The 12,288-nt window shown below is 47.5% G+C and overlaps 1 protein-coding gene across 1 annotated transcript; it reads left to right on the forward strand.

The window, feature by feature from the left end:
- The first annotated feature begins 323 nt into the window (after positions 1 to 323).
- Positions 324 to 12,050, forward strand: ints3 (integrator complex subunit 3). Its single transcript, XM_069516487.1, has 29 exons — positions 324 to 629; positions 1,230 to 1,313; positions 1,412 to 1,495; positions 1,580 to 1,693; positions 1,991 to 2,075; positions 2,154 to 2,220; positions 2,397 to 2,538; positions 2,618 to 2,747; positions 2,985 to 3,082; positions 3,255 to 3,446; positions 3,527 to 3,614; positions 3,932 to 4,011; positions 4,301 to 4,392; positions 4,473 to 4,579; positions 4,670 to 4,789; positions 5,066 to 5,195; positions 5,368 to 5,422; positions 6,009 to 6,112; positions 6,225 to 6,389; positions 6,493 to 6,646; positions 6,795 to 6,863; positions 7,561 to 7,636; positions 7,721 to 7,834; positions 7,950 to 7,998; positions 8,096 to 8,263; positions 8,928 to 9,028; positions 9,112 to 9,184; positions 9,274 to 9,424; positions 9,881 to 12,050. Exons 1-29 carry the CDS (start codon positions 546 to 548, stop codon positions 9,956 to 9,958), a joined length of 3,054 nt encoding a protein of 1,017 aa, XP_069372588.1. The 5' UTR covers positions 324 to 545; the 3' UTR covers positions 9,959 to 12,050.
- Positions 12,051 to 12,288: the final 238 nt, after the last annotated feature.

Below are 12,288 nucleotides of genomic sequence, written 5' to 3' on the forward strand. Positions count from 1 at the left end.
ATATTTACATGTTATATTAACATGTTATATTTACATGTTATAGATATTAACATGTTATATTTACATGTTATAGATATTTACATGTTATATTACCATGTTATATTAACATGTTATAGATATTTACATGTTATAGATATTAACATGTTATATTAACATGTTATAGATATTAACATGTTATATTAACATGTTATATTAACATGTTATTTATTGATGAAGGCACAGCAGCCCGGGGATTGGCTCCAGATTTCCTCTCCTGTGATTGGCCCACGGTCCCATCAGTCAGAGCGTGTGGTGATGTGATTGGTGGACAGGCCTGTGGTCCCGGTGCGGATGTCCGTTATGTGTCTGCGGTGGTCGGAGCCTCAGAGCGGGACTGAGAGTCACCACTGCCCCGACATAAGTTTACAACACACGGTCACTGAGCCGAGCGTGACACCCTGACCACCGCAGCTCACTCCCCGGTACCCCGACACTGACTCAACCCGCTGAACCGGGACTCAGCCCTTCTCAGCTCCGCGGGGCCCGGTGAGGCGCGGCGGGAGCAGATGGAGCCTGCACCGGCGAAGATGAAGCCGCAGGGCCGGCTACTGGTGTCCACCCTGCTGGACACCAAAGACGAGCTGGAGGAGGTAAGCTACCCCGGGCCAGCGGCTCCTCGAGCAGATATCACCCGGGAGAACTCCGCTGGACCCGAGCCCTCTGAGTTTAGTTTAAAACAAAGACATGGAGCCACTGGATCACCCAGGCTAGGCTAGTTAGCACGGCTAGCAGGGGGCTAGCAGCGTTAGCATGGCACAGCCGCCCAAGAACATGTGTTAACACGCTGTAGCCGGTGTGAACCCGCGGTGTGAGACCGCTGACGTGTGTCCGGTGTGAGCGAGCCCCGGGGGGTGCGGTTTAACGGCACAACTTACCGATTGTTAGCATAGCATGCTAACCCTACGTAAACATATGGATAGAAAGTGACAGGTGCGCATGCGCCGTGGGGCTGTTTGGTTTCTGTCAAAAGGACTGAGATACACACACACACACTTACATACACACACAAAACACACATATACACACATACAATCACACACATACACACACACACAAACATATACAAACATACACACACACACACACAAACAAACAGACACACAAACATACTTATACACATAAGGACACACACACACACACACACAAACACCTGAGTGATACTGTGTGTGTGTGTGCGTGTGTGTGCACAGAAATCGGAGCGGTGTGCTGGGATCGTCCAGTCGTTGACCAATGGGCTGTCTGAGAGAGAAGCCAACGACGCGCTCACTGCTAATGTAAGAAAAACACACTGTACCATCACCATGGCAACCACCAGCATCACAGTGAGACATTTTCATTTATAGTCTCAACTTCCTGTTTACCTGTCCCTCAGGTGTGTAAAGGTCAGCAGCAGCATGAGGAGGTGTGTCTGGGTCTGTTCACTCTGGTCCTCACGGAACCGACCCAGGCTCAGAGGGTGAGACACCACCGCAGCATTATTAATGTGTGACATCACCATGACAACACTCTGACATCACTGTGTGTGTGTGTGCGTGGGCAGTGTTACAGAGACCTGACGCTGGTCAACAGAGATGGAATGAACGTGATCCTTGTGAAGATCAACCAGATCCTGATGGAGAAGTTCCTCAAACTGCAGGACGTCCCGAGAACTCAGGTGAACCACCAGAAGAACACATCAGTGTTGCTATGGTTACACCTGGTGGAGTTTTCCAGTCCCTGAATCAGAGACTGAACTCTGCTGGTCTGGTTTTAGTTTGAAGACTCTGGGGTTGTGTTTTAGTCTGAACAGAAACTGAGACTTTAGTAAACGATGACGCAGATGAAACGCTTGTGTGGAAGAGGATTATTTTCTTGTTTAAATGATAAAGTATTAGTGTGGACGTGTCCACTGTGACCTCTGACCTGAAATAATCGTCTGTAAATGGTGAAACTGATGAAGTTGTGTGTGCAGCTGGTGTGGCTGGTCCGAGAGCTGGTGAAGAGCGGCGTGATAGGAGCAGACGGCGTCGTCATGACGCTGCTGAAACAGATCGCAGGTCAGAAACTGTCAGTCACACAGTTCACTTCTCTTAAGTGAATCAGTCACAGCTGAGTTTGTATTGTTTGATTTTCAGGTGGAGATATCTCCGCTAAGAACCTGTGGTTGGCTGAGAACGTCCTCGAGATCCTCCTGGATCAGAAGTATGTTTCACTTTACATTTGTTTATCACACATCTGCCTTATCAGACCAACAGGAAGTATTAACCCTGATTCATTTTACAGTAAAAATTTCTTTGGAGCGACTGAAGTAATTTTTCTTCTTGAACAAACTGGAGGAGTTTTGCAGTGAAGCAGCTGAATCTGTTTTCTCTGTGTAGGGAGTGGGTCCTGAAGAGCGGGATGCTGATAGCCATGTCAGTCTACACCTACCTCCGCCTGATCGTTGACCATGGAGCCCCCAACCTGCTGATTCTCCGCCAGAAAGAGGTGGACTTCTGCATCAGCATGCTGAGGGAGAAGGTAAGGAAGGAAGAAAGACAGACATACATAAGGAAGTAAAGAAGTAAGGTTTCCCTGACAACCCTGTCTGTGTTTGTAGTTCATGGAGTGTCTGATCATCGGAAGAGATCTGGTTCGTTTGCTGCAGAATGTTGCTCGGATCCCAGAGATAGAGCTGCTGTGGAAAGACCTGCTGCACAACCCACAAGTCCTCAGTCCTCAGTTCACTGGTAAACTACACTACCCACAATCCTCAGTTCACTGGTAAACTACACTACCCACAGTCCTCAGTTCACTGGTAAACTACACTACCCACAATCCTCAGTTCACTGGTAAACTGCACTACCCACAATCCTCAGTAAACTAGCTTTCACAAACCTCAGATCCTGGAGCTGCTGATGTGCGTTGATTTCTCTGTGGTGATGACATCAGTTCTGTGTGTGTGTGTGTGTGTGTGTGCGTTTCAGGAGTCCTCCAGCTGCTGACGGCTCGGACCTCGAGAAAGTTTCTTGCTTGTCGACTCACACCGGACATGGAGACCAAGCTGCTGTTCATGACCTCCAGGGTAAAGACACACACACACTTTCAGACATGACCTCCAGGTAAAATCCAGATAGTTGTCTTCAGAGTTTTTCTCTCACACATGATCAACACGCAGGATTGATCAGCTGTTTTAATCACGTGACGAGCTGTTTGATTGGAGACTGAACGCTGGATGTCTCCACCCGTGTGTTCAGGTGCGTTTCGGGCAGCAGAAGCGTTATCAGGACTGGTTCCAGAGACAGTACCTGTCCACAGCCGAGAGCCAATCACTGCGCTGCGATCTGATTCGCTACATCTGTGGAGTGGTCCATCCGTCCAATGAGGTGCTGAGCTCTGACATCTTGCCTCGCTGGGCTATCATTGGCTGGCTGCTCACCACCTGCACGGTAAGGGGGTGGGGCCTCAGACTGTCAATCTGAAGGTTGTTTTCAATAAATATCAACATCAATTTATTTTTTGTCTCCAGTCAAACGTAGCTGCCTCCAACGCCAAGCTGGCGCTCTTCTATGATTGGCTCTTCTTCAATCCAGAGAAAGACAGCATCATGAACATAGGTAACACACACACACACACACACACACACACACACACACACAGCTTGTTATTGGTCGATGTGGATTTGATCAGTTGCAGTTGTTTCTGTTAATTCTCTTTTTTTTGAGTTTCTTCTTCTCTTCTGTTTTTCTATCCTTTTAATCTTTTATTGTCTTTTATCTTTGTATTTCATTTGATCGCTTTGATTGGTGAATCACTTTGTAACCATGAGTTATACAAGTAAAGATTATTATTATTATTATAAGAGGCTGAATAAAATCAATTAACATGCAGACTGTTGTGTTGACATTGTTGTTATTGTGTTGCTCTGGGTCAGAACCAGCCATCCTGGTGATGCATCACTCCATGAAGCCTCATCCTGCCATCACCGCCACACTGCTGGACTTCATGTGCAGGGTAACACACACACACACACACACACACACACACACACACACACGCTGTTTTCAGACATGAGTTCCTCACGTGTTCTGTATGTGAGGACAAATGTCTGAGTCAGTGTCTCTGGACATTTTCTGGATCTGTTCCTGCAGCCTCTAGTAAAATGTCTGTAAATTGTCTATGTGAGAAAAACGGCAGGAAAATGTGTGGAACCTTCTCAGTGAGCGAGTGGACGTGTTGATGAGGTTACTAACACGTGACGACCTTCCCTCTCTCCTTTCTCTCTCCCTGTTTCCTTCCTCAGATCATCCCTCACTTCTTTCCTCCGTTGGAGTCTCAGGTCCGTCAGGGCGTCTTCAACTCGCTCACCTTCATCATGGAGAAGAGAGTGCTGGCGTAAGAAACAAACGAACTGCGTTCACTTTCAATGGTGCAGAACGTATTGATTATTGATTATTGATCTCTCTGTCTCTCAGTCACCTCGCTCCACTGTTTGATAATCCAAAACTGGACCGAGAACTTCGATCGATGCTCAGAGAGAGATTCCCCGAGTTCTGCAGCTCGCCCTCACCCCCAACTGAAGGTAAGGTGCACACGCACGCACACACACACACACACACACACACACGCACGCACAGTGTCACTGTATAAACAAAACTTTTGTGTCCTGCAGTGAAAATGGAAGAGGCCGTTTCTTTAGAGATGGACAACCACGTGTTGGACAAGGAAGAGGGTTGCTATGACAACACTGAGGCTGCCTTCAGTGATGACGAGGAGGAAGTCAACAACAAAGGTGACGAGATGGAGATAAACCAGATAAAAATGGTTACTCCTGTTGAAACCAGAACGAGGAATTATTATATATTCATAACGTAAGAAGAACATTGGAGGTTAAACCAGTTTAATGAGGACTGAGCCAGTGAGAATGAGTTTGATCCAGTTTAAAGACACAGTGTGTTTCTCTGCAGCTGCAGGTTGTTCCATGTGTGACTGGTTTACCTGCCGCAGGTGAACACCTCAGAGTTACCTGTTCATTCTTCACACTGCCTGTCGTCCAATCACTGTGCAGGAAAGAAACGGGAGTTTAGGTTCCATCCAATCAAAGAGGCCGTGATGGAGGAGCCTGCTGACATCACACCTTGGCTGGACCAGTTAGATGACACCATGAAGGAGAAGGTGCTGCAGCTGCAGAAATCCAGGTGAGAGTCCACAGTCTTCCTTCTGGTCCTCAGGTCGACCTGTGGGTCACCTGCCGGACATGTGAGGTCACTGTGGATTTGTGAAGAATGAATCAGTTAATATTGTATTAATATGATGATAATGTTTTTCTCCTGATCATTCCTGTCATAATAAAAGTGTCTCTGTCCTCAGTGACACAGAGACTCAGTGTGAGGTGATGCAGGAAATCGTGGACTTGATCCTGGAGGTGAGTTCTCTTTGTTTCCATAAAGTTGAATTTATTCAGACTCCAACAGAAACTCAGGCTTCACTTTCTTCTGACTGGACAAACATCCAGTGCTTGTTAACATCAGCTCTTCCTGTCAGTGATGTGGAGGCTCTGAATCTGTACCTAAGTAACTAGTAACTAAGGAACTTGTAACTTCATCTGAATAACAGAACAGACATTTTACTAGGAGGCTGCAGGGAAAGTTCCAGAAACTGGAGGAACATGTCAGGAACATGTCAGGAACATGTCAGGAACATGTCAGGAGCTTTTGACTGTAAATAAAGATGGTTGTCGTGTCAAAAAAGGAAGCAAAAATATTTTGATTACTGTTTGTTGATGTTCTCCGATGTTCTCCGATGTTCTCTGATGTTCTCTGGTGCTCTCCGATGTTCTCTGATGTTCTCTGGTGCTCTCCGATGTTCTCCGATGTTCTCTGATGTTCTCCGATGTTCTCCGATGTTCTCCGATGTTCTCCGATGTTCTCCGATGTTCTCTGATGTTCTCTGATGTTCTCTGATGTTCTCCGATGTTCTCCGATGTTCTCTGATGTTCTCCGATGTTCCAGGAGGACTTCGACACAGAGCAGATGTCGGCTCTGGCCTCTTGTCTGGCTGAACTGTTTAAAGATCATTTCAGAGGAGACGTTCTTCCAGAGGAGATCACTGAAGAGTAAGACTCTTTGTCTTTTAGTGTGTTACTGTGCTGCCCCCTGCTGGTCAGACGATCATGGTTTCTGTCTCTGCTCACCTGTCTCTCTCTCTCTGACGTTCACCTGTCTCAGGTCCCTGGAGGAGTCGGTGTGTAAACCCGTCTGTCTGATCTTCAGGAACCTGGTCACGATGCAGGAAGACAACAGCGGCTTCTCAGTTCTGCTCGACATGTTGGCTGAACTTTACCAGAAACAACCCAAGATCGGATACCACCTGCTCTACTACCTGAAGGCCAGGTGAGAGGCCCCAGGCTCCCCTGATGATGTCACACATGATGTCACAGAGGGTCAGTGGGCTGTCCTCCAGAACTAAACTTCCTGTGTGTGTTTGTGTTCTCAGTAAAGCGGCAAATGGGAAGATGATGCTGTACGAGTCGTTCGCTCAGGCGACGGCTCTCGGTGACCTGCACACATGTCTGATGATGGACATGAAGGCGTGTCAGGAGGACGACATCCGACTGCTTTGCTACCTCACCCCTTCCATATACTCTGAGGTAACCCTAACACACACCCACACACACACACACCCACACACACACACACACACACACACTCTCCATGGATTCTGAGATACTCTCTCTCTCTCTCTCTCTCACTCTCTCTCTCTCTCTCTCTCACTCCCCTGTCTTGGTGTCTGTACAGTTTCCAGATGAGACGTTGAGAAGCGGCGAGCTGCTCAACATGATCGTCGCTGTCATCGACTCCACACAGGTAACTGACACACGTGTGATCAACGTGTTCTGAACCTTTGGTGGAAACATACAACAAATATTTTACTGTTAAAACTCATGTTCCTCAAACAAGAACCTGTTTGAATTCTTCTTTATTTCTCAGTTTAAACGAACATGACGCGTCAGATTTATCCAACGCTTCAATCTCCATCTGACTGAGCTTGCATGAAGATATTAAATTAGCATAATTAACACCCCGATAATACCATATAAGGCTCCACTTGCTGCTTCATGTCAGAGGTGTTCATTCCTGAAAGTGACACAGAGTAAAAGTGCTGACTTCAGAGATACAGAAAGTAAAGTCTGGACTTTTTATCAGCAGAGGAAACAAGAGACTGAAGCAGCTGTTAACACTGTGTCACTGAAATACAGAGGAAATTGTTCAACATGAGAAAGGTCTCATCACATGGAGCCAATCGACGACTGTAACAGGAACTGAAAATAGTTAACATGGTGAAGAACAGTAGAAAGATCCATCAGTGACTTGTACGACACGTCTGAACAAACACATTCTGATCGTAACCTGTAAGAAAACAGGTGAATGAGACAAATTCTCCTAAATCACTCGTATGGGTCAACTCAAGAACAAATGAGTGCGTTTAGAAAGTTCTTGTATGAGGCCCGTTCTTATAATTAACGTCATTTGTGTGTGTGTGTGTGTGTGTGTGTGTGTGTAGTTACAGGAGCTAATGTGTCATGTGATGATGGGAAACCTGGTGATGTTCAGGAAAGACTCTGTGCTCAACATTCTCAGTGAGGAACAGTCGCACAACAGAACAGTTTATTGTGTGTGTGTGTTGAGCTGCAGCTGATTCTGTGTTTTCTTCTTCTGAACAGTTCAGTCTCTGGACTGGGAGACGTTTGAACAGTACAGCACCTGGCAGCTGTTTCTGGCTCACAGTATCCCTCTGGAAACCATCATCCCCATCCTGCAACACGTCAAATACAAAGGTGACAACTGACTCCATGATTGGTTCTGGTCAATGACTGACCCCAGTGGACAGAGATTTATTAGAGAGACATAAACATGTTCAACCCATGTGATTCTTTTTCTTTGTGATTGCAGAGCATCCAGAAGCTTTATCGTGTCTGCTGCTGCAGCTTCGCAGAGAAAAGTATGGAAGTCACAACGAAAACATTTGTTCCTTCTTCACATCACAGGTGTCTTTGTCCCTGTTAATGTGTGTGTGTGTGTGTGTGTGTGTGTGTCAGGCCCAGTGAGGAGATGGTAAAGATGGTCCTGAGTCGTCCCTGTCATCCCGAGGACCAGTTCACCACCAGCATTCTGAGACACTGGGCGTCCAAATATGACGACACGCTGGGAGAACACATCAAGGCCCAGCTGATCAAGAACAACAACCAGCCCCGCAAGAGACAGAGGTGAGGACACACTTCAGACACCAAGATTCTAAGATGTTTATTTGTCATATACACAAGAACAGACACAGAGGTTTATTATTGGGTAATGAAATTCTTACTTTGCAACTGCCCGACCAAAGAACTGTGCTTACTAATATAAAATATATATAAAATACGAAATATAAAATATAAAGTGCATATGCAATGCAAATCAACCGTGTAGTGTGGGGTTTGTGTTTGGCAGCTGCGCGAGATTTTCAGGTCAGACTCATCAAAATCTGTGGTATCTTCATCCTGAGGTATTTGTGCTCACTGAGATGTTTTCTCACATGGATTCACTCTGACGTTTTACTAAGAGGCTGCAGGAGATGATCCAGAAAATGTCCAGAGACACTGACTCAGTAGAGACCCCAGTCAGTTTGCGCATCTTTAGTTTTTTTTTCCAGCTACCGACCGTTTTCATCGGAGTCAAAAATAACGTGAACTAGACACGTGTGGTGAAACTTCTGTTGCCTGTAAGCAGGAAACTACTTGAGCACAGAGCTCAGACACCTCGATCTATGTGTGATGTGGTCCTGTAGGTACCGGCCGTGTAAGAGCTGTAGTTAATGACAGTGGTGGGTCAGGTGCGTCACGTTGTCTCCGCAGGGACACGCGTGTAGTAACATGTGTCTGTGTGTGTCAGTCTTCGTAGTTCCAGCAGTAAACTGGCTCAGCTGACCCTGGAACAGATCCTGGAGCACATGGACAACCTGAGACTGAGTCTGAGCAACACCAAGAACAACTGTGAGTCCACCCCCCCCCCCCCCCCCATCACTCAGTGTTGATCCTGGATCTGTTGATAACTGATCCATATGTCTCTCTGTCAGTCTTCACTCAGACTCCCATCCTCCAGGCTCTGCAGCACGTTCAGGCCAGCTGTGACGAAGCACACAAGATGAGGTACAAGTACACACACACATATATATACACACACACAAACACGCTGATGATGATGACATCATAACGGACGTCACTTCCTGTTCCTGCAGGTTCAGCGACCTGTTTGCTCTGGCGGAGGAGTACGAGGACTCTCAGTCAAAGCCTCCAAAGTCTCGTCGTAAAGCTCCGGCCTCCTCGCCTCGCTCTAGGAAAGGAGCAGCTCCGCCCACCGAGGAGGAGAGCGCCTCCAGCAGCGCCTCGGTACGTACCGACCGCGTCACAGGTTCAATACCAACCAATACATGTAGCTCCACCCCCCATTACCCATGTCCTGGTGTTGGTGGAATGTACACGCGGTGCCGTCCAGCCGATCCGCGACTGTAGATCAAAATGTAGCTGCTAGTCAGACACGCCCCCTAACAAAACCATGCAAAGAAAGAGGCCGGCACTTCCTACACACGATGGAAGCTGTTGACCAATCACAACCGAGCGGAGCAGCTGACCAATCAGAGCAGACTGGGCATTTTCAGGAGGGGGGGGTCTTAAAGAGACAGAGGCTGCACAGAGGAGCTGCAGCGATGGACAGTCTGAGGACAGAGATCCTGAACATTAGAACATGAAAACGTTTGACAGTCATAGCTCATGAAATGATCAAAGTGAATATGATCACAATATGTTTCGCTCTTTAAATAAAGTTCATTTCCGTCTGTGTCGCAGGAGGAGGAAGACTCGAAGCCCAAAGCTCCGAAGAGGAAGAGGAAAGGCTCGTCAGCTGTTGGCTCTGACAGTGACTGATGGACTGGTCCTCTGACCAATAACATGCCAGCTGCCACGGAGACAGCCAGCCAACCAGACGCTCTGACCACTGGAAGATGCCCCGCCCCCCCTTCCTGATGACATGCACTGACGCCCGCGGAAGGGGCGGGACTCGGAGACGCTGCAGGCTTTAAATCCCATGTGGTGAACTGATTTTCACATGATGAGACTGATGCTGTTTCCATGGAGACGAGGACTAACCTGGTCAAAGGTCACTGTGTGGCTTAACTCCCATGATGCACTGGGAGGAGGGAGCCTCGAACTCTGGGAACAAAATGACTGATTTTAATACAGGGAACATGATGATGATGATGATGATGAAGATGAGTGTGGTTGTTTTGGGTACTCGTGCTTTTTTTCTGGAGGGGATTTTGAACTCTTATTGTGGAGGATCCTGACTTCCTGCTGTTTTTAGCAGCTCCTCCATGTTTGTCTCGCTGCAGTAAAAGCTCCTCGTCTGTTCTGAACATGATGTTGAATTCTTCACATAAAACTGAAGTTTGTTTCAGGTCGTCATCTCTCTCTGGGGGGTCGGGGGTTCAGTCAGTAAAGGACCAGTTCACCTGTTTTTTTGTTTTTTTACCAGCGTTGTTAAAAACCTGAAAAATACAAATGGAGTTTGGTATCTTTCGATTTTCTGTTCAGTTTTTCTGAAGTTTTTTTTTGGACGTTTGGTTAAATACACGTTTAAAGACACGTTCAGATGAATCCTCTTGATTCAGATGATGTCACTTTATCACTGCCAACATCCCATAATATCTTTTAATCCATCAGAGTCTTCTTGTGCTCAGACACTTTGGACCTTTTCAGTAGTTTGATTAAAGTCGTTGAATATGAATGAAAAAAGAATCATTACGAAGCTTCTGATGCAAAGTTCAGGAGATAAAACAAGTTCCTTCACATTCTGATGAAGAGAAATCTGATCTGTGTTACTCTCTCTCTCTCTCCACCTCTCTCTCTCTCCACCTCTCTCTCTCTCCCTGTTTTAACAGTGTCAGTGTGTTTTCTTTATCAATGACATCACTGCTGTTTCTTCACCTCCATCTCTCAAAGTTTCCTCCTCGTCACTTGGTTCACCAGAGAAACCCATTGGTCAGTTGGCTCATTAATATTCATGTGGAGGGCGGGGCATGAGGCAGATTCACGTTCACAGGTGAACTGATTTTAAGTGAACGTTCAGGTGTGCGCGTGCACGTCTAATAATCCTTCGCGCTGCTTAATTAATGAGGTCCAGGACTGATCACGTGATTGGATCCAGCTGCTGATTAAAACCATCAGGGGGTTCCCTTCAGACCAGGTGAGACCAGGTGAGAGGACCTCGCTGATCTGCTTGAGATCCGGTTCAGGTCTGACTGAAACGTCTCTGCAGCTTCTGGATCATGTCGGCCGTTAAATCCGGATCATCTCTGCGGACTCTGCTCCTGACTCCGGAGCGGATACCGGACTTCCTCATCCCGTCCCGCAGTCCGCGCTTCATTCTGTCCCCTCACCGGAACTCCCCGGACCGGGTCAGACTTCTGTCCGACCATGATGAGGACAGTCCGGGAGCCAGTCCCACGGAGGTCCCGCTCAGCCCTGCGGCCTCCCCACGGTTCCTGCTCCGCCTCCCGCCAAGGGTCAGAGTTCCGCGTCGCGCCACCGCTGCAGCGGCAGAACTCGCGGACACGGACGTGACGACACGTGCGGCCATGTCGCTGCCGCACGTGGAGAAGGTGACCACGCCCTACGGCTTCCGGGCTGTGCTAGCCGCGAGCCCGCGCACGCACCGGAGAGAGTCCCTGTTCCACCGGAACAAACCGGTCACCGTGACGGTCACAGACACCGAGCAGCACCCAGAGGACGGTCCCGGTCCCGGCGCGTCCCGGGTCCGGCCCGTTAAAGCGCTCGGTCTGCAGGTGCTGAGGGAGCTGAAGATGCTCAGCCCCGCCGCCAGGAGGAGCCAGAGATCACAGGATCAATGAAGCTGAAAATGTTTGATCTCCATGGTAACAGCAGACTCTGCCCCCTGGTGACCATTTTGTATCATTTTGTCTTTTACTGGAAGTGTTGAATAAAGTTTGATTTGAATAAATTCTCCGGTTGTTTATTTACTTGAGTTCATCACAAACTCTGTGTTGATGAAAGGATCAAAGTCTTTATGTTTTCAGTCGCTGAGACTTTGTTCGTTTGGCTCTGACGTTGACACAGCGCCATCTAGCTGAAGTGAGACTTCATTTAAAAACCTTGGACTGGAGATCTGGAGTGACGTCATAACAAGTACTTTATTAGATTTGTGAGACACGATCCTCTGATGGTTTTGTGTCTGTGCG

This window comes from Paralichthys olivaceus, chromosome 20 (genome assembly GCF_024713975.1).
Source record: "Paralichthys olivaceus isolate ysfri-2021 chromosome 20, ASM2471397v2, whole genome shotgun sequence".
Lineage (NCBI taxonomy): Eukaryota > Metazoa > Chordata > Actinopteri > Pleuronectiformes > Paralichthyidae > Paralichthys > Paralichthys olivaceus.